Source organism: Hypomesus nipponensis, chromosome 23 (genome assembly GCF_054491055.1).
Source record: "Hypomesus nipponensis isolate SF chromosome 23, ASM5449105v1, whole genome shotgun sequence".
Taxonomy (NCBI): Eukaryota; Metazoa; Chordata; class Actinopteri; order Osmeriformes; family Osmeridae; genus Hypomesus; species Hypomesus nipponensis.
In genome coordinates, this window is record NC_140383.1 from 1,226,111 (window position 1) to 1,249,000 (window position 22,890).

The 22,890-nt window shown below is 47.8% G+C and overlaps 1 protein-coding gene across 1 annotated transcript in view; it reads right to left on the reverse strand.

The window, feature by feature from the left end:
* Positions 1-675: 675 nt before the first annotated feature.
* Positions 676-22,890, reverse strand: part of tns1b (tensin 1b) — a 57,526-nt gene continuing 35,311 nt past the window's right edge. The window contains exons 15-29 of the mRNA XM_084689882.1: positions 18,930-19,105; positions 18,584-18,722; positions 15,797-15,892; positions 13,108-13,273; positions 11,721-12,712; positions 11,473-11,559; positions 10,377-10,505; positions 7,884-7,979; positions 6,038-6,115; positions 5,862-5,933; positions 5,517-5,543; positions 4,765-4,933; positions 4,559-4,627; positions 4,418-4,447; positions 676-3,468 (exon numbers count right to left, since the gene is read on the reverse strand). Of these exons, the coding sequence (XP_084546008.1) occupies positions 3,327-3,468; positions 4,418-4,447; positions 4,559-4,627; positions 4,765-4,933; positions 5,517-5,543; positions 5,862-5,933; positions 6,038-6,115; positions 7,884-7,979; positions 10,377-10,505; positions 11,473-11,559; positions 11,721-12,712; positions 13,108-13,273; positions 15,797-15,892; positions 18,584-18,722; positions 18,930-19,105 (2,468 nt within the window). The 3' untranslated portion in view covers positions 676-3,326. The remainder of the gene's footprint in view (positions 3,469-4,417; positions 4,448-4,558; positions 4,628-4,764; positions 4,934-5,516; positions 5,544-5,861; positions 5,934-6,037; positions 6,116-7,883; positions 7,980-10,376; positions 10,506-11,472; positions 11,560-11,720; positions 12,713-13,107; positions 13,274-15,796; positions 15,893-18,583; positions 18,723-18,929; positions 19,106-22,890) is intronic.

Genomic DNA, 22,890 nt, shown 5'->3' on the forward strand with positions numbered 1-22,890 from the left:
AAATGTATAATCAATTGGTTTGAGCGAGATTTGAAATAGGGGAACTGTGTTTGGCAGTTGACTGGATGGTACACATAGGCTAGCCTACTTACCCACTGAGCCACAGAGGGTTGCTGCAAAGTAAATCTACAAAACAACAGGGGAGGCGATACCTTTATATAGAGGCCTAGTTCTTACCTGTATTCGTAAATATTACTTTACGCCTAGGAGAAGAAGTTGATCATTGTATAATTAGCACACAGGTCACCCGCGCCTATGATTCGCTACCTTTCCGTTGGCGTGGTTGGTACTTGGTGATCGCGCTTGAGATGTCGGAGTTTCAGGGTTCGGCAGTGTACCTCTGAAGGGGGCGCAGCCACGTCTGTCGCGCTCGAACTTGGTTGAATGTTTTTTTTTTTTTGGCGCAATTTCAACAAGTGGTCAGCTAGCTACATCAGTTTCATGATGCACATCAGACTGACTAAGGTCAGCTATCTACGTGACATAGAAAGGTCATTTGTCTTGCATGGCACACATTTTTGCTGTCATTAACAGCTTAGGCTACTACTATTACCGTAAGTAGTGTTTTTATTAATCTGAATTAATTTTATTTTACTTTACTTTACAAGGCATTGTATATGATCATACTGTAGTTCTGTAGCCTATGTATAAAATATAAATATAACAATGCACACGTTATGATTTGTATTGCTTTTTAATGTGTTTTTTATTTATTCTTTCTCAGAAACTATAATCGCCATACAATACAGCAAATCATAATACAGGGATCTGTACAGGCATAGTAGCTCATTCACACATTCTACGTCAAGGCGGTTTTGTAAAAGTGGAACTCACAACAGAAGATAATCCTTTCACGCACAAATGTGACTTACATTTGTTTGGTGATAAGGGTGCTTTTTTATTCAACAAGCATTAGGAAGACACTGCCCAGACGAAAGATTCAACTGATGTTTGTTGAAAACAAAGCAGATATGGTCTCATGTGAGACTCATCAAAACGATTAATCTGATTATTTGATGTAACTACAGGCTGCTGTGGAAGGTTGGAGTTGTGAGGATTGCTCTGCTTGAACTCTCAGGTAATTCACTTGATGCCAAACATGATTGAAAACAGAACATAACAGCACATGCATGTTCTTGGTGAGTAATATTGTAACATTATAGTTAGACGTTGTGACCTATTTATAAGTGCTTTCTTTGCTCATTGTTGTAGAATTTACGGCTGAAGTCTTCTGTCAAGTCAGTATCAATTTAAACGAAAATAATATCTAAAAACCTTTTAAAAAGGGATTTAATAAGAATGAGCCCTAACAGTTTTAGCAATGATCATTTCCAATTAAGATGTTTTCTACTCCTAATGTGGCCAGTCATGACAGTTAAAACACTGCTTCAAACTGCAATATACTTTTCCAATGTTCATTCTTAATTATACCTCTAGAGGGCAACGTTTAGGTTCTGTCAGGATTCAAACAGGGTAGTGTCTGGAGTGCTTTGCTAAACCTGTTCAAACAAGAAAACTTTATTCCTTCCACCAAACATACAGAGAACATACAAAGCAAGTGCTCACACTTAGTAGTAATGCTGCTTTGCAGCATGTGGATAACTGAGTTGGTATTTCACATTACACTACAACATTAAGTGCTTAACTCTGACCATTTCTTATCAGGCTTTTGTCAAAAAGTATGTTCGCAACTTTGTAGAGGTGTAATATTTTGGGCAAAGTCATTGACCATTTTTTTTGCAAGGGATCCTTTTCACCATTCAACATAATGAATCAAACAACAAAATAAATGCAGTGAAAAACAATATCAAAAAATAACAGTGACAAGCTTTAAAACAAACACACTTTACATTATATATATTTCAAATGCTGTCTTAAAGATCTTGTAATTTTCAAAGTAGCGAAAATAAAGAGTTTTCTTTTTTTCTTTTGTTAATCTTGATGAAGACTACAATACACGTGTACAGATATATGAGATAACGTAAGTGACGGAGCAAAAAAATAAATATTTTAGTCAATGTTTTGAAAGTTTATATATTTATATATGTATATTCATATGTATATAGCTTACTTTCAGGTATGCCGTGTGAGTCGGCTGGCTAACACGTCCTTCTGGGATTAAAGCCTCTCTCATTCCTGTCATGCCACATACACCAGGGGACATATAAAGACCAACGATGACAGTTGGAACTTCACAACTGTCATTGTCACACCAACTATTTAGCCCTTGACACGTTCTGCTAGCTATGAGACCTCAGTATTGTACAATGGCTGCAGGCTACAATACTGACCCTAAGGTGAAGAGTGGTATATTTTTACACAAATTCCTTGGATTGGATCAGAGGTGTTTTCTGTGCTGCAGGTTCTCTCATACAAATGAGTCTGCAAGTAGCATAACAGTATTCTGTCTATAACACTTTGGGTTAGGCTCCTGTCTAGGTGAGCCATTGTGTAACTGACCAGCCTGTAATCCCATCCTCTGACAGCAAACCTACCACTGGAAAACCGTGGGGTATTTTTGAACACAGTGTATTTGCCTTTACAAATTCGGTCTTTTCGTGTTGTACGTCGTTGAGAGCAGGTATACTTTTTTCTTTAAAAGCTCTTTATAAAACATATGGTTCAGGCCCCAAGTCATCCATCGAGAAAGCAATCTGTAATATTTACACTGTCACCTTGCCAGCATGCAAAATGTCCTTGAATATGCTTTGCAAAAGGGCAAAGATGCAGACTTAAGGATTAAAATACATACAGTATCAGTACTCGTATATTGAAAGAAAAAGTAGAGTTTTGATTAAGCAGCCATATTTTACAAAACATAGTTTCAAAACAAACCCTCTAGAGTGTGGCATATTTGCACAGTCCACTTTTTAAATCTTTGGTTGACCCATTCAGAAGCCTGATAGATTTACAATCCCCTTGTACACGGAACAACGTAACTTTTTTTTCTCCCCAAAATAAAAATACTTCACGCTCACTGACCTCATTTCCTCTTCCTGCTCTTGTGTAACCCTGCAAGAGAGATCAAAATGGCCTCCCATCCCAACACACACCCCACACAGCACTTCCTCTGTCGCCCACGTCAGATCCACTCTGGAGTCCTTCCAAGAAGAAAAGCACACATACACTCTCAGACTTACGCTTTCTCAAACACAAAGTCATGCACCCACACTCACACAAGAGAGCGGAAAAAAGATAGTGACACAAAAACGCAGAAGAACTGAATTTGACCGATGACATGAGGGTGGTTAATAGAAAACAACCCAAACAGATCAGACACCAGGAGACCCAGCAGGCCGGCCCTAACCCAGGAGGCCCAGCAGGGCTCATCGTTTCTGGGAGCCCAGCATGACTTTGGAGACAAAGTTGACGATGGCGCTGGCAGGCTGGTCGGCGTCCATCTCAGCGAAGAGGTGACTGACGTTGTCGGTTGTGCTTCCTTGCTTTCGAGCCACAAAACCAAAGAACCTGAGAGGAGAGACGTGTATGATAAGATGACTGAAGACTGAACATGCAGCATTCTAGACACGTCTATGTTGCCCAGCAAGAAGGAAAGATGAGTTTGTTCATAGCTACATAACTACAGTTGTTCCTAGCAGTTACTGTGCTTATCCATGATGGGCTAACTTTTAGTTGCAACTCGTTTTCTTTTGTTTTTTAATACTCAAGCGTACTGATTAATGGAATTATTTGGGCTTCGACTGGATGAATGAGATAAATAAATACATTCCTCATCAGAATGTGAATGTATTGAATGAAGGCGCAGGAAGATGCTATGGCCCTGGAGCTTTAAACCACAGAACATGTGAGGCAGAACATGTGAGGCAGAACATGTGAGGCAGAACATGTGAGGCAGAACATGTGAAGGCCTGACTGCCAACAGGGTCCCAGGCTGAAGGGCTTGTTCATCCTCTGCACCTCATCTATCCATCCATCAGTCAAAACATTCAGTAAATGTCCTCTGAATTATTGGATGGGCATGTTTCATCTTTCATTTGTATGGCAGCTGAGTAAATTCTTAGGTACTCAATATAATCTCTTTTCAATATAATCTCTATTCAATATCATCTCTATTCAATATCATCTCTATTCAATATCATTTCTATTCAATATCATTTCTATTCAATATCATCTCTATTCAATATCATTTCTGTCGTCCAAATCAAACCATCCTTAATCTGTACAACCATAATAGTGGGAAGATGATCCTGATTTCTCCACAGCTATCATGGATGTTCAACATCCTACTAAACAATGAACTCACAATCATCAGTTCCAACTGCTACTGTCCAGAGCTAAGGATCAATGATGTTCATAAATCGTTATGTTGCTGATGTTTTGAGAAAAGGAATGGTTCCTCTAAAGCCTGCAGACCAAGCTGCCTGTTGTGGGTAGCAGAAGGAACAGAAACACTTACCTCGCAGAACCTCCTCCTGGTTTAGTCCAACTGAACACAGAAACAGAGACACAAGGAATGAGTCATGAAATATCAAGCACTTTGTGTGTATGGTGTGTGTGAATGGTGTGTGTGTGTGGGGTTGTGTCTGTGTGTGCTCACTTTCTCTCCTGAGGGTCAATATCACAGAACGTGACAGTGTTGATAGGATAGTGGCGGCGAAAGAATAGCCTAAGAAAGAAAACAAATGAATAAAACAAATAAATAAAAGGTTAACACAACAAGTTGTCACTTCTCCAAACGCCGTCAGACGCACAACAACAAGCGTTTCATGTCAAACCCTGTGAAGCATTCGTCTGCAGACGTACTTTCTCTGGTTGTCAGTGAGGGTAATGCCCTGTCCGGACACCTTGAAGTGGACGATGGTGGCGGTGGGTGGTGAGGAGGCCGCCATCGTCTCGGAGACGGCTTTAGCCACGGCCTGGGGCCCGGTCAGAGACTCCATCTCCACAGAGTTGATGTACAGCACATTGCATGCTGGGAAGAGAGAGGAGGCCATTAGAGCTCAACACTCAGGACAGCCAATCACAGACCCTCCCCTGGGAAGAGAGAGGAGGCCATTAGATCTCAATACTCAGGACAGCCAATCACAGACCCTCCCCTGGGATCTACATCCTTTTAAGTGAGGGTCCTAAATGAGAGATTGGGAGTATAACAGGAGACTAGACTCTACAAAGTGCTATTTAGATTATTATTCAAGTCAGCGACAAAGCAAAACCGTTTAGAGTATATATATATTAGTGTTTCGTGTCCATTCCTGCATACATCCTTTAACAGACATCTGTTCATGCAAAACTCAGTGTCGTGATGTGCATGCTTTCCGGAACAAGGCTGAAGACAAGGGAAAACAATCCAAGGGAAAACAAACAGCCGTATTTGCCACAGAGCACCAGACAGCGGCTGGACAGGCACGCTGCAGGACTGCAGCGCTGTTAGAAGGTCGACAAGGAGAGCAGGTGAAGCTGAGAAGTTCAAGACTTCTTCTTAGCTAAAATGCAGGTCATTCAGGTAAGGAGTTGCATTACAAATCAGACCAAACCACATGAGCCATGGGGTTTACCACTGGAGTCAGCAGGGGGCCTCTGGCCTGTAGCGACAAGGAAGTGACATCAGCATTGGGGATGGGGGTGGGGTCTAACAGTGTCATGGATTATTTTGCCATGAAATAGAAATGGAAATGACCCCAGAGTATTTAGCTCCATTTGACCCTCTACTGGTGTACAATAACTTCAGGATGCACTTGTTTTGGTTCACTGAGGTGGACACAATTTACCATTTTCCTGTTAATTTGCAGCAATGCTAGGTACATTTACATTTCTTTCATCTAGCAGAAGTTTTGATCCAAAGCAATGTACAAATATTGGAGATAGAAAGCACAGCAGCCAAAGGGGTCAGGGGTCAGTACCTGCTCCCTGCTTGAGAAGCTCAGAAGCTGGGTTTGTGGGCGTGGAGATCTCTGGCATCTCTTCATGCAGATCTGTAGAAGGAGCACAAGTGGAGGAACAGTCAACACAGACCCTCTCAGAAGACTGTGCTGTCATGGTTAATTCCTCTGTCAGGACCTGACCCAGTGTTCCGTACCTCTGGTGGGGATGGCCAGCTTGCAGGGCAGAGCCAGGGGAGTGATGGAGTGCTGGTATACTAACGCAGAGAGGCATCCTGCAGGCACACACATACATTGGAACATTGATTTCATCATTTTAATCATTTAATCAATAATGTTAAGACAAGACTTCCAGCCGTGTCCATTCTCCCTTTTAGTCACACACAGAGAAGGGGGGGAAATGTCTGGATTTTGGTGCCATCAAATGTACACACACAGCCAGTCAGTCAGGATCTCGCGCTTGCTGACTCACTTACCCTCACCCACACACATAATGTGGTCTGCAGACAAAATTAGAGGGGGGACATATGAACCGTATACCAAATCCCACGCTATAATTAGGATTAGACTTCCTGAGATGTGAGAGTGTTGTGAGCGAGGGCAGTGACAGAGCTGGAGGAGCCAACACACACTGTGTCACTGTGCACCACTAAACACACACACACACACTGTGTCACTGTGCAGCACTAAACACACACACTGTGTCACTGTGCACCACTAAACACACACACACACACTGTGTCACTGTGCAGGACTAAACACACACACTGTGTCACTGTGCAGCACTAAACACACACACACTGTCACTGTGCAGGACTAAACACACACACACACACACTGTGTCACTGTGCAGGACTAAACACACACACACACACTGTGTCACTGTGCAGGACTAAACACACACACTGTGTCACTGTGCAGCACTAAACACACACACACTGTCACTGTGCAGGACTAAACACACACACACACACACTGTGTCACTGTGCAGGACTAAACACACACACACACACACACTGTCACTGTGCAGCACTAAACACACACACACACACACTGTGTCACTGTGCAGGACTAAACACACACACACACACACACTGTGTCACTGTGCAGCACTAAACACACACACACACACTGTGTCACTGTGCAGCACTAAACACACACACACACACTGTGTCACTGTGCAGGACTAAACACACACACTGTGTCACTGTGCAGCACTAAACACACACACACACACACTGTCACTGTGCAGGACTAAACACACACACACACACACTGTGTCACTGTGCAGGACTAAACACACACACACACACTGTCACTGTGCAGCACTAAACACACACACACACACACTGTGTCACTGTGCAGGACTAAACACACACACACACACACTGTGTCACTGTGCAGCACTAAACACACACACACACACACTGTGTCACTGTGCAGCACTAAACACACACACACACACACTGTGTCACTGTGCAGCACTAAACACACACACACACACTGTGTCACTGTGCAGGACTAAACACACACACACACACTGTGTCACTGTGCAGCACTAAACACACACACACACACTGTGTCACTGTGCAGGACTAAACACACACACACACACTGTGTCACTGTGCAGGACTAAACACACACACACACACTGTGTCACTGTGCAGGACTAAACACACACACACACATGGATAATCACTTATGTTGTCATTAGACTGATGGATGATAAATGTTGAGGTGTTAGGAGTCTGGAAGTCCAGGTCTTTTCAGATCTCTCCAACACACCAAACACACTGACATGCATTCTATGGAAAAACCTACTGTGTGAGGGTCTGTTGTTATGTTTTCATGCACATGAGGGAGACGCGCGGCTGCTGCTTTCTGTATATACGTAAGTGTGTGTGTGTGTGAGAGAGAGAGAGCAGTGAGAGAGAGACAGAGAGAGAGGGACAGAGAGAGGGGGGAGAGTGCGCAGAGAGAGAGAGAGAGCAGACAGACAGAAAGAGAGGGGGGAGAGAGAGACAGAGAGAGAGGGTGACTCACCAAAGTAGGGTTCGTTGGGACAGCCCTTCAGCTTCACCCCCTTGGGACTGGTCTCAATCAGGAAGTGTCTCACTAGCTCGTTAGTGATGTCACCAGCTACCCGGGCACCATGGAAACAAACAAGCAGACAGGAGACCACAAACATTACCAATCAGTTGTACGCCAGATATTACAAAGATTCCCCTCGCCTGTTCTTCCTCCCCACCCAACAACAGCCCAAACATGGAGGATAAGCAGAACAGGGGAAACTATGATGATAGTTAGGTTGTCCTCTCAAACAACCTCAATCTTTATCTGGAGAATAGTACCAGGTCCTGGGCTAGATTCTCATGCACAGTTTGAGTTGTAATTCAGTACAATATCAATTCAAGCTGCTGACAGTCAACAATATGTGTTATGATAATTCTGATGTAAATGCCTTCATTTGGCAGACCCTTTTATCCAACCTGAAGCACAAGGGATCTGGGCAGCAGTGCTCTGTAGGTCTCCAGTCACACCACTGAGCTAGCCACCAGCCCTAAGAAGCTTAAAGGTCTCAGAGCGCAGGCCTGAAATAAATCAAGTAAATACATGTTTGTTTTCCAGCAGCTTGAGAGGTGTGAGGGAATGGAGTCAGATAGCTCAACTGGATTAGCGTGACATGCAATCCTGCTGATCTACTTCCAAGCTTCTGATAGGCCAACTCCTGAGACAGCATTCTGCTGTGCTAAAGACTCCCCCTGTGCTAGGAACACTGGTTCTACCTCATACTTCGATGACAGGAGGAAAACCCCAGGTATTTGTTTTCATCGTTGTGCATCAAGAACTGAATGTTCCTCTACGTAGCCAACCTCTGCTGGCGCCGAGGGCCAGGAGAATCAGCAGTAATGATGGTGCTTTCAGCACGCCGTATGATGCACTTAGCTCCGCTCAGGACCTTAATACACGCAAGGGATGTGCCAAGCAGGCCCCCCCTCACACTCCACCACCCTGACCTCCACCACCCTGACCTCCACCACCCTGACCTCCACCACCCTGACCTCCACCACCCTGACCTCCACCACCCTGACCTCCACCACCCTGACCTCCACTACCCTGACCTCCACCACCCTGACCTCCACCACCCTCACACTCCACCACCCTGACCTCCACCACCCTGACCTCCACCACCCTGACCTCCACCACCCTGACCTCCACTACCCTGACCTCCACCACCCTGACCTCCACCACCCTCACACTCCACCACCCTGACCTCCACCACCCTGACCTCCACCACCCTGACCTCCACCACCCTGACCTCCACCACCCTCACACTCCACCACCCTGACCTCCACCACCCTGACCTCCACCACCCTGACCTCCACCACCCTGACCTCCACCACTCTGACCTCCACCACCCTGACCTCCACCACCCTGACCTCCACCACCCTGACCTCCACCACCCTGACCTCCACTACCCTCACACTCCACCACCCTGACCTCCACCACCCTGACCTCCACCACCCTGACCTCCACCACTCTGACCTCCACCATCCTGACCTCCACCACCCTGACCTCCACCACCTTGACCTCCACCACCCTCACACTCTTCCAGTCCTTCATCACCAACACTGCCGCCTGACAGTCAAGATGGAAATGGAGATGGTGTGTGTGTGTTGTAAACCACAAGGCACAGGAATGCACAGGAATGCATTCAACATGGTATGGAACATCCAACCTTCACAATTCACGACTGAGTGAATTCACGCCAAGTACACAGGCTATGTAAAACCACATCGCCTCGTTGCCGTAAATGTAACTGCACCTTCCAAGGACTTCAACACAAACCATTCTTGTCATCACCATCTCGGGCCTGACATAACTAGGCCTGACATCCCTCAGACCACGACCTCAGAGACACTGTCTGGGTGCTGGAATGTACCTTCACAGCTGTGCTCATGCAGCACAGCACCTTCACAGCTACACTGTGCTCATGCAGCACAGCACCTTCACAGCTACACTGTGCTCATGCAGCACAGCACCTTCACAGCTACACTGTGCTCATGCAGCACAGCACCTTCACAGCACCTTCACAGCGACACTGTGCTCATGCAGCACAGCACCTTCACAGCACCTTCACAGCTACACTGTGCTCATGCAGCACAGCACCTTCACAGCTACACTGTGCTCATGCAGCACAGCACCTTCACAGCTACACTGTGCTCATGCAGCACAGCACCTTCACAGCTACACTGTGCTCATGCAGCACAGCACCTTCACAGCTACACTGTGCTCATGTAGCGGAGGGGCCAATCCAAAGAAACACACAAACAGAACACAAAGCCTCTGCAGGTAGAATATAGAACCCACATGAATACAACACAGAACCGAAACGTATAGAATGTCAGACGTTTAGAAAGTGGAGCAGAATATGTGGGGTGTGAAGGGCCTGGATCCAGCTGGACGTCAGGCTGAAGCCCCTGACCCTGCAGGGAACTGCCAGTGGATCCAGCAGGGGGCTGCTAGTAGCACTACCTTTCTTGCTGTGTGTGACGGTGGGGGGGGGCGAGGCCACCTTCATGGCCAGGCCGTAGGCCCCCCTGAAGGAGTGACTGTCCCGGATGAGGAACGCCCCAGGCTGCCTCTCCCTCAGCAGGGTAATGGCTGTAGAGGACACACAACAGAAGAAAGCAGAGGTCAACAGAAGAAGAGATGGACGCCACAGTGAGAGAGGAAGGATGAAGACTAATGTGAGTTCAGTATCTCACCAGGAGAGCAGTGACGTGAGACCAGTGGTCTGTTCACGGAACATACATGTAATGCATCCCTGACATGTTGTCTATGTGCCCCCCCTGTCCACACATGACAACTTCAACACTAAGTAAGATAGATGACAAACACATGCAGATGTTTTCTGGTCACCAGCCACTAACACATTTCACATGGTGCCTGACTGTGTGTGTGTGTGGAACTGTTCAGTGTGTCCGGGGAGATTTGTGTGTGTGTGTGTTACCGTATGTATTTGTGTGTTACAGTATGTGTGTGTGTGTTACCGTATGTATTTGTGTGTTACAGTATGTGTGTGTGTGCTCCGTAAAGCATCACAGGTCTACTGTGGATAGATGGGCATGTTTCTACTGCATACATGTCAATGCATGTAAGTGTGAGCATGTTTCTATCTGGGTGTGTGTGTGTGTGTGTGTGTGTGAGAGCGTGTGATGTCACTGTAGTGGAGCATGTGCTTGTGTTTAGGGCAGTATCTCCAGAGTAGGTGATCTAATCCAATAAGAACTGTGAGAGGAACCAGATGGTCTTAACAGACCTGACCTCACAGCACACAGCAGCACAGGACCCAACCAGGACTCCCTCGCCTGGGAACCAAGAGATCCTCACTGCCTGAGCAGTGGCCTCTTTACAGACTACAGTACTGTCAGCACACAGAGCCATGTTAAAGGAATGATAAAGAGCGTTAGAGGACCTTCCAGTCAACGCTTTAAACTGTAAGAATCCTGAAAAGAATCCTTCAAAACACAGGCTGGTGAATCTGGAGCAATTGGTTCTTTTGCCCTCAACGTAACAAAAGCAGGAATGAGTGTGACGTACAGTATTCACCATGAACAGTCAGACTCACCCTGTTCCCTGGAGATGTCTGGTTTGTACCAGAACTTTGACGTGTCCTGGACAAACTTGACATTCAGCCTGGTCTCTGGGCTCCCATCTTCAACAGAGCAGAGGAGGGCACCACAGGTCAAGCTACATGTATACAAGCTAGATCTCCTTCATACAAAACACACGCAACACGACACGCTAGCACACGCAGCATACTAACACGTAACACAGTGAGACCAGGGTGAAGAGGCCCTCGTTCCGTCTCCTCACCCGCCATGTTGAACTTGGAGAAGTCAGGGAGGGTGTGGAAGTGGCTGGGGGGGCTGCCCCCGCTGGACACGGCAGACGACAGCTTCCCGTTCAGGGTACCGTATGAGACGCCCCCGTTAGGTCTGTCCCCGCTCGACATCCGCGTCTTCTCTGGCAGCTGGGGCTGGTCGTGAGGCTGGGCGTGAGGCTGGACGTGAGGCTGGGCGTAAGGCTGGGTGCTCGGGCCTCCCTGCCAGGCCCCCATCATGGCGGCCCCCCCGTCCAGGTACCCTGCGGGGGAGAGGGGGAAGGAGGGCGTGCCCGGGCCGTGGTACCCTGAGGAGCTGCTCTGCCGGGACAGGTTCCTCTCGTCCGGGGTGGCGTAGCCGCTGTGGAGGGGGTGTCGGTCCAGGCTGGGGCTCCGCTGGGACACCTGGGACACGGACGGCTGGCGGCTGAGGGCGGGGCTGCTCTGGGGGGGCTGGGTCAGGGAGGCCTGGCGGCTGAGGGCGGGGCTCTGCTGGGACACCTGCCCCAGGGACGGTCTTCTGCTCAGCAGGGGGCTGCTCTGGGTCCCCTGGGACATGGTCAGGGGGTGGCGGCCCAGGACTGGACTACTGGCAAGCCCTGCTTCGAAGCCATTGGCTGGGGATGGCTGGCGGGCCGTGACGGGGCTGCCCTGATTGGTGGCCCTGTTCTGAAGTGAGGGGCTGTAGGAGGAGCAGGGGGCCGGGGTCCGATGGAGCGTCTGAGGGCTTCCGGGTGAGGGGGACCCCGTCGCCATGGGGACCCTGGTGGGCTCCGAGCGAGGAGGGCTGGGGTCCGGGGAGATGTAGCCACCCAGGAAGCTGCTGGGGCCCAGTGAGGAGGAGCCTGGGTAGGAGGGGCCTGGGTGGGAGGGGCCGGGGTGGGAGGGGCCGGGGTGGGAGGGGCCGGGGTGGGAGGGGCTGGGGGTGATGTAGGGCATCTCTGAGGGCTGGGGGCTCACGCTACTGTTAGCAAAGGTGTGGTCTCTGTAAAACATGATCAAAGAGGAGATTCATTGAGTGTTTACTGTTTCAACATTGAACAGTTGGATATGCGTGTCCTGGTTGTCTCCAGTGGGTCCTAGTTTTGTAGCACGTGTGTCTATTCGCTGCGAAACATTCTATTTTAGTTAATATTATTTTTATTTTATTTTATTGTTGCTTGTTTTTCTACAGGTACACTTGCACTTAGAGATTCATGTTGTTTAATTGTAACTTGCTTAAGTACATGCTCTTATGGTTCTTCCCTTTGGCACGTATTTTTTGGCTATCTTGTTGTTATTATCAGTGACCTATGCACTTTGTGAAGCTCTCTCTTGGAAATCGCGATAAAAGCGTCCACTAAATGAATATATACAGATGTAAATGTCTTGTCAACTCACCCATCTGTGGACTGGAGGGGGCTACTGCTGGAAAGGGGGGCGCTGGGGGAGGGGGCGCGCTGGCGAGCTGGAGCGTCACCTGATTGGCCGAGGCCTAGGGGCGACGCCAGCCCCACGCCACCTGCAGCAGCTGATCTGGCCACAGACTCCACGTAGCTCCTCGGCTCTGCAACAACACAACACACGCTTCAAATGAGCTCAACTGACAACTATGAACTTGCTCGATAAACTCAGTTAAAAAGGTTCAGGTTCAGGTCAGAACACATGAAGACTGGTTTCCAGTCTTGTAGTATGTTCCCAAGGGTCTGCACATGTCTGGTCTGTGTTTAGATCGACATGTACTCCTGCTGTCAGAAAGCCTAAGTCTGTGTGAAACCTACAGGTTACTAGACTGAAAACATGCAACATTTAAAAGCACTGATGGATGAAACAGATGAACATGAGCACTCTGAGGTGTTTTTATTTGACACAAAAACCTTCTAAAGAATGAAATAATAGAGGTTGTTGATAATTTATGAACTCAATTAAATACCACCAGCTGCAAGGTTACCTCAGCTCTCCCCAACATAGCTCTTTGTCTTTGTGTTCGCAAAACACCCAACTCTCACAGCCAGGAGTTTAAACGCACGGCAGAGACACCGTCAAGGAACCACCCCCCCCCCCCCCACCAGAGCTCTGAGGTTCTTCTCTAATTACTGAGCATCCCCAGAGCCTGCACCCCTGGACACATCGCCTGCAGCTCATAAAGCTGACAGCCTCCCTCCCTCCCTCCTGCTCCCCACAGCGAGACAGGCCTGCTCTTAACACAGGACATGTGTTTTACGGCTTCTCTCCAGTTGTCCGTGATGTTTACAGGACAGACTAACACGAGGAGGGTCTGTTACGCCTCACGACCTCCGGCCAGCCCGGATAGCCCAGCCAGCCCTCGTGCTTTTAGGAGGATCACCTGGAACTGTATCTTCACCGCAATGTGAGACAGATAAATAAATACTGTGGAAATGATGTTGACGAGTAAGAGGGAAGTGCAGTGTCGAGTGTTGTCACTTGAAGGTGTGAGGGGTGACAGTGGAGAAGGTGATGTGTAGGCTTCGGAGAGGTACAAATAAATGTTGTGAATGACTGGAGTTGACAGGGAGGTGGAGATGCAGGATGTTCTGCAGCTCCCGCTGGTCTTACCTTCTCCAGCTTCAACACTGTCATCATCTGAGGCACAGAGAGAGAGGGAATCGTAAAGCAATGAGAAACAGAGAGTTCAGAACGAAGGGTGACGGAGGGGAAGGGAGAAGAGGTGTGTATGTGGGGAAATACGCCTGGATAAACATTGATGTGTAGTATCAGAATACACACTAACTGTATGTGGCTGTACTGTGTGTGTGTTGCACAGTGTGTGATGCACAGTGTGTAGCACAGTGTGTGTTGCACAGTGTGTGTTGCACAGTGTGTGTCCTGTCTTGCCCCTGGAAGCCCTGGTCCATGTTTGCAGAGTCAACCTTCCCTCCTAAAGCTTAGCTCCTCACCCAGAAATACCACCCTAATGCCTCCATCCATCCAGTCTACAAAGTGTGGACACAGGACATGATCAAACAGAGCACAGGCTCAACAAGGTCCTTCATGACCTCCTGTTTCAGGGGCTCAGAAGCAGCCGTGGACTGTGACAACCTGCCACTCTGAACAAGCTGCTGCTTTCAAGACAACATCAACATGCGACCCTGTGAAGGTGGGCCATACATCAGACTTTCAGATGGATTCCAGCGTTGCTAAAACCAATCCAGTTTTTAACCACATGAGATGAAAACACTGCTCAATTTACAAGTAGTCATGAGTTCACTGTTTCTGAGAGGAGGGGTATAAGCTAGTACAACCAAAATAAAGATGTGGTTTGGATCTGCTGCCAGAGTGAGATATATTTAGCTGAAAGAGACAAATGTTAGCTGCTAAGTCAGTAGCCTCTATAGACTGAAGGGCTATTTGGCAATCCTACCACATCTGTGTTTCTGGCTTCAAGTAAGATGTGCGATGTGCAAAACTTGCAAATAATACTTTTAAGTTGTACAAACTGATTCTCGTGCTGTTTGCTTTAATACCAAAGACCCAAAACAAATCTGATCCTAACCCTACACTTGAGGTGCACCCTGCAAATACCTGTACAGGATCATATTATCCAGAACATCTAGACAGAACATACAACAGGAAGATCCTGAAGCATGCAAGATGAATCCTCTTCATGTTGACAACGTACTCTATGTTCTGTCCAGAGACTCCTGATTGGAGATGTCAAGTGGTATTCAGGCCATGACGTGTTCTACAAAACTCAAGGTCACAGGTAGGACTTAATATAAACCGGATCGTTTCATGTTCAAACTACTTGGATCACTCGACAGATCACTCGACTCAGGTAAGTGAATGTGGGTCGACCTGGTCACACATTGACCTCACCTGTGTTTTTACAGCAGCACCCGTTCATATCAGATTTCCAACACAGTTGACCATACAACATGCTTTACTATCAAATGTAAAGAGAAGGTTGTGTTAGAAAGATGTCCAGTAGAACCAAGCTGGGTGGAGGAGAGAAAACACGAGGTTCTAGTGGAGGAGAGGGAACACTAGGAGGTTCTAGAGGAGGAGAGGAGAGGGAACACTAGGAGGTTCTAGAGGAGGAGAAGGAACAGAGGGTTGCAGGGAGTCTCACCTGATCCGGTCTGTTGCAGCAGGATGTCAGCAGGGTTGTGGGGCTTGAGGCCCAGGGCAGACAGCGGCGTCCTGGCCAGGCCTGGAGGAGAGCGACCTGTGGGGGAACAGGCACAACTCAGGCCTCTGGGACTGTCTCACTGTGGCCTCTAGGACTGTCTCACTGTGGCCTCTAGGACTGTCTCACTGTGGACTCTAGGACTGTCTCACTGTGGCCTCTAGGACTGTCTCACTGTGGTCTCTAGGACTGTCTCACTGTGGCCTCTAGGACTGTCTCACTGTGGCCTCTAGGACTGTCTCACTGTGGCCTCTAGGACTGTCTCACTGTGGCCTCGAGGACTGTCTCACTGTGGCCTCTAGGACTGTCTCACTGTGGCCTCTAGGACTGTCTCACTGTGGCCTCGAGGACTGTCTCACTGTGGCCTCTAGGCCTGTCTCACTGTGGCCTCGAGGACTGTCTCACTGTGGCCTCTAGGACTGTCTCACTGTGGCCTCTAGGACTGTCTCACTGTGGCCTCTAGGACTGTCTCACTGTGGCCTCGAGGACTGTCTCACTGATGTTCTGGCCAGCTAACCCCTGAGCGTGGTTATCTACTGTATGCATGTTCAAACATGTGTCTTCTGCATTTTATTTTTATTTAGGATTTGTATGTGTTAACATTTTTGAGGGATTTTTTTTCTTCTGATAACTCCAATATGTCAAATACTTCAGAATCTCTCAAGAATGTATGTCATTCTACACAGGTGTGTTCCATCAAGACAGCGAGGTCGATCACATGACCCTCAGGCTGACAGACAGGTAGTTGACAGACAGGTAGCGGGCCTCATGCAGTGCATGTCATCCACACAAACACACCATTACAGCACAGCTGCGGTCAAGGGTCAGGTCAGTGAGAGACATGCTCTGGAGGGGGACGGACGGATGTCAGGACTGTGGCAACATTGACATGATTCACAGCATACAGCCACAATCAGACTATCACTGTTGCAGAACTACAAACACTACAGTTTGAGCAAGTCCTGACTTTGGCTCCATGACATGATTAGCTTCTAAACTTCATGTCTTAACTGACCATAAGCTTTGACCTCAACTGCCTCCTGAATGAACAGAGCACAATTCACCAACCAAACCACTAGGGGGGGGCTGGGAGTGTGAGAGGAACCACTGCTAAGCATACATCAAGAGTCATGTGGAGAGCAACACCCATCGAGACAAGGAATATCAACACGTTTCTGTCTTCATGCTTGTGTGCAGCCTACCAGCATGTGACTGAGTCAAGGTAAACATGTCAGAAATGGTGGCTATATGATGTGTGTATCTCCAGTCTATGTGTTTGCTAACAAGGTCTAAACAGGTGCTGCTCTCCTGCTGCATGCTGGGTAAAGCAGGGCAGGGCTGTGATAGGCAGAGGGAACTAGAGGTAGGGGCACTCAGAGGTGAACCAGCTGCTGTGGGTCTAGGGACGTGCATCCTCAACTTACCAAAGTAACAATCCACTGTTTGTCTGGTGAACTACAGACCCTGAACGTTTCAGACGGAGCGGGTGGAAATGGGGACATGTTGGGGACATGTTGGGGACATGTTGGGGACATTTGACGACTTGGAACACTGATCCTCAGCATACTGTGGCGGATGAGGACCTAAACAGCTTACTGTTACTGATCCAACAGTTACTGATCCATCATTAGCTGTTCATACTGCCTATGGTGACACACTTGCCTCGGGAGAATGTCCCTGTACTTACTGTAAGTCTCTCTGGATAAGAGAACTGGGATTGAATCTGGGATTCTCATGGTGCGCCGTGTATGGTGGTGCAGGTGAGCAGAACCAGTGCGGAATTCTGTCTCTACAGAACATGATGACTCAGCCATTTTGATATGCTAAAACAATTCCAGGCCATGTAGACCAAGATTCATTCACCTCTGCCTACACTGCATGTATCTGAATGGGGAATTGTATCAGTATGTTGGAAATGTAGTTTACTAGCAGTATATTTAGTTTACTAGCTGTATATTTAGTTAACTAGCTGTATATTTAGTTTACTAGCTGTATATTTAGTTAACTAGCTGTATATTTAGTTTACTAGCTGTATATTTAGTTTACTAGCAGTATATTTAGTTAACTAGCTGTATATTTAGTTTAGTAGCTATATATTTAGTTTAGTAGCTGTATATTTAGTTTATTAGCTGTGTATTTATTTTACTAACTGTGTATTTACGGGTGGAGGTCAGGAGAGACAGTCCTTTCGCTCTCATATTTTAATAACGTTGATGATTTGTCGGCAGTTCAGGTGCACAAGTTATAGCTTTTACCTACTGTATTTAATTATAAGTTCATTGTACTAAAGAATGTCCCAGCTCTTAAGAGTTACCTATGATAAATTACACTTGTTTACAACAATGACAGTATTTGCCAAGATTGTCATCTTGCGAAAAGATAAGGTGGAGAAATTGTATTGTTGAGTTAATATCTTCTAGTACACTTATCAAATCATCAAGTCAAAGCGTAAACATCAGTCTCGTCACAAAAAGCACCCTAGCCCAAACCTAACATAAACTAACCCTAACAGATGTAAAACACAGAACAACGTGTTATATCTTGTTTGGAAATATAAAATATTCTCAGCTGCAAACATAGAGGAGAAGTTCTAAGTTTGTGAATTCCCACAAACCACAGATCATTTTTAACAGCTTAATCTGTTTCTACACAACAGAAAGCCCTTGATTCCTTGTTCCCTGTCTTGCCTTGAGCCCCCCAGCGCCCTCTGTCTGCGGGAGGGGAACTTACACAGGTTGAAGTAAGGGGTTTGAGGCGAGACGGGGAATGCAGGGGTTTGGGGGAACACCTCACCACCAGCGAAGGGCGTGGGGCTGACTGGAGCCCCCTCCAGCTCCTCGAAGGCTTCTCTGTAGCTGTGCATGTGTCTCTGGAAGACACAAACACACACACTCTCTTCATAGGAACAACAATCAATACAATTCAGGAGTGTAGGTGGGTTGGGCAGTTAAATATACTTTCCACAATAATAATAAGTGGGGGTGACAGATTGTGCAGTTTTCTGAAAGTGCCGTGTGTAGTGAAGCCTGTGCTGTGCTCTCCCTGCACTGGGAGCCCATGCAGAGCAGCAGTGTACCTCCTTGGGTCGCCCTCCAGGGTTCAGCGCGATGGCGTTGACGAACTCTGGGGAAACGCAGCGCACTGGGGATCGCAGCGGGCCGTCCTGGGAGTCGGGGCCGTCAGGGTTCCCCTCGCTGGGGGGGCGGCGGGGGAGCGGGGCCCCGTCTAGGACCATCCCTCGGGACTGGACACCTGGGGGGACGAGGGAGGGCTCATTCAGCACCCTGGAACCTGCAACCTCTGACCTCAGGCCTCCGCTTCCTGTGCTGTCTGTACGACTGCTGTTCTCATTCATAACCTCTAATGACACTTTATAAAAGCCTCTAGACAGAGGACCAAGGCCACAGATGCACGTGTCATGCGCTGATGAACACTTAACACATGGCGTTCTAGCAGAGCACACAGCGTTTGGCACTCATTAATACCACATTCCTGGTTAATAAACATAGTTGTGTTAGTGGTCACTGACTGCGTGAGCAGAATGTTTCTGGTAGCTTTCTCTACTCAGGGCCTACGTGTCCCCCAGTAAGCTAATAGAGACTCCAAAACTGACCTTTTAAATATGCAAAATGAACAATCCAAACTTCTCACAACAATCAGGCCAGTGTTTGTAACAACCTCTAGAGTTTTTGCTTGGGGAACAAGGCTCGTAGTTTATTATGAACTAGCTGCTACATCAGTGTCGATTATATCCCAGTTATCTCAGTAACATTCTGCAGCAGCTAATGTTTTTGGATGGACCTCAAAGAAGCTGATAAGCTCTTTCCAGTGTTGGCCGGTTAGGATGAAGAGGGAGAGCTGCCAGAGTAAGAGTGTTAGATCAGTGTGTGGCAGCCTGGTGGGGTCTGGTACTGGGGTTAGCTAACCAACACAAACGTGCTGCTCTGACTGGGAAATGCTATTCTTGGCATTTGCTCTGGACAAAGATAAAGAACATTGCCAGTACAAATAGTAACAAAAAAAGCACAAGAAGCAATTGTTTTGGAGGGAACCTTGAGTGGGACATGTCTGGGGATGAAGGTTATAGTATGAATTACCTAAAGGGGCCTACAAACTCACATGGAATTGTTTATATTGAATCCTTTGCTTGGCAAAGAACACGTCACATGTTTTCCCAATGAAGATCGAGTTCTGGACCAAAATAAGTAGACAGAAGTGGCCCAACACCATGCTGGGGTCTACTTGATAGCAAGAACGGAGATTGTCAACCAACTTGACCCTGAAACTGATTCATGGATCTTCTTAGTCAGTTCTGGCAGAACATCCTAAAGATGGAAAAGCATGCAGACACACCCTAATGTGAGCGCAAGGCTGTTATGGAAACCGTGACAAATATTTATGGGCCTTCACTCAACCTCTCCTAGGCCTGGGGGGAAGCAGCGAGCCGTGTTTCCACAGGGGTGACTTAGCAATAGCATGATCCTGCAGCTGTGCACCTCAGACACAAACAACAGTTCATTTTGAAATAAAGGAGGAGGACGGCCATACAAAGAACAGCATAATGACGTGCTGGTCATTTGCATCACTTAACTAACTAATAAAACTTTAAGGGACAGCATTGAGGATCAAGGGCGAGTCATCTTCTCCTGAATATCAGCCATTAAATTGATCTAATAAAGAGATAAAACGTTTGGAACTTGTTTTTGCTGAATAGTGCATATCCACATGACTAGATCCTATTAAGTGCGATCCATGACAGTCAGACCTGCACATGTGTCATTCATATGCTGCCTGTTGACATTCCTGACCTCCGTCCAATGGCGTGGCTTCAAACGCATCACATGTGCGGGCTCTGGGTTTGATTTGCGTGGAAGGGGCGTTGTCTCGAGGCTGGCGTGTGAGCAGCATGTAGCCTGTTTCCCCCACTGAGCCTGGAAACACGCAAAACAGATGTACCCAGCATGCACTGCTCCACAGCGCAGCGCTGTCAAACACCGGCCCCGTTGCCCTGACGACGGGTAATGTGTCCCAGATGGGGAGAGAGCTTCCCAGGACTGACGTCGTTTTGGATTGTTTTGTTTTTCCTCCCTCACGTTGCTCAAGCGCTTAAAAAGGCTGATATTGTATAGGAGAGCGCGGAGCCAAGGAAATAAACATGCTGGTTTCCTGTTTCCAGGGGCGTGGTCGTGCTGGCTGAGTCTCCTGTGTGTGTGTGTGTGTTTACGTCTGGCCTTCCAAAGGTGACGGATGTGCACGGAGAAAAGGGATCATCTGGGGTGAGATTTCCAAACCTCTGTGAATATATGATCTTTAGTTTCCTTATATATCCAAATATGTTTGAAAAAACAGGTCTGAGAGTCAACTGTAGTTCACTTCCTGTGGCCAAATGACACACATAGCCAGGTGAGACACAGGGAGTCCAAGTCACTGCTTCCAAACCTGCCAGGACAAGCTCTCTGTCCAGGGAGGCAGAGCCTTGCTCTCTGGAACATTCTCTCTGCTCCTGCATGAACAAAACAGTCTGCATGCTGGCCTCTGCCTCCCAGTGGAGATATGACGCCTTTACAATGTTTCCAACAGAGGCGGCCTTTCCCCTGGATCTGGTGTCCTTTGTCTGCCTTCTAAATGTTAAAACAGAGAGGAAGAGTGCAGCCTTGAAAGAGGCTAGTGTATCCTAGCCTTGGTGTTGTTCCCTGAGATTTGGCAGAGCAGATCTTGTGACATGCAGTCTTCAGGCTGAAGACAGAGCTGCCTTTGTGCTTCCCTTGTCGCGCTCTTGTGAAACTTCATCATGACTCAGTCGCTGACTCCTGTTTGCTGCTTTCCCTTGTCAGAGCAGGTCAGCTGTGGCCAGACAAAGCCAGACCCTGACGGTCCCTCGCTCACAGGACCAGGGGGGCCACAGGACAAGGGGTGCCAGAGGACCAGGGGGGCCACAGGACCAGGGGGGCCACAGGACAAGGGGGGCCACAGGACAAGGAGTTAGATGTTAGCTGAATATGATAGTTCAACAACACACAGACTCACACAGAGAGAGAGAGAGACAGAGATACACAGCAAGCAAGAGACAGTGAGATAAAAAGAGGTTCTGTTGCAATGAAGGAATGCAGGCAACATGCAAGCACTGCGACCAGAGGAGAGGGGGTAGGTTCAGTCGGAGTAAGCAGAGGAAAGGAGGGAGGGGAAAGGAGGAGAGGAGGAGAGGAGGGAGGGGACAGGAGGAGAGGAGGGAGGGAGGGGAGAGGAGGGGGAGAGGAGGAGAGGAGGGAGGAGAAACAAACCAGATAAGGAGGAGAGGTGAGGCTCAGACTGAGGTGAGGCCATGCCCTGGACTCTGGCAGAGTAGTCTGGACAGGTGCATGATGGAGTCAGGACGGGGAGGAGGATGAAGATGATGAAGAGGGTTTTCAACAAAGAAAAGGGTTAAAGTGAAGAAACAGAAGCATGGCAAGTGATTCCCTACCGTATCATACTGCAAACACCTGTACTGTGAACATAACCATCCCTAAGTGCTGAAGACAGACTGACTGTGTACATACAGTAAACAGGGTATCTGTTTTACAATATGATAAGACTGTTACAACCCACTGAATTGTGTTTAGTCAAACAGTGTTTGTATGACACGTAGTCAGCAAGCAAAGTTGTAAGTAATAAAATGAGTGTGTGTCATATCTCCAGTTCCTGTGTGTCACAGGGCTTCCTCCACCATGGGGCCATGACTGGAAGCCAGGGCCTCCACATTAAACAAGCTTCCACACCCTATGGATGTCCATGTCACTGCTCTACGCTGTTTATACAACAGACTTGTTCTCCTCCTGGCTGCTCTGCAGGACCCCTTGTGTGTTTGGTTAGGACGGCTAACTTCCTGTACTGGGGACAGCACTTCCTGTGAGCATATGTCTGAGCATGTGTCTGATGAGTGACGGCTTCGCAGCTGAAGAAGCGCTGCCAGGAGACGAGAGCAGAGACGTGTTTTCTTAAGAGCTTGTCACAGGCTGGCTCAAGCTCACTGCTTACAGAGCAGGTCTTATCTGTCC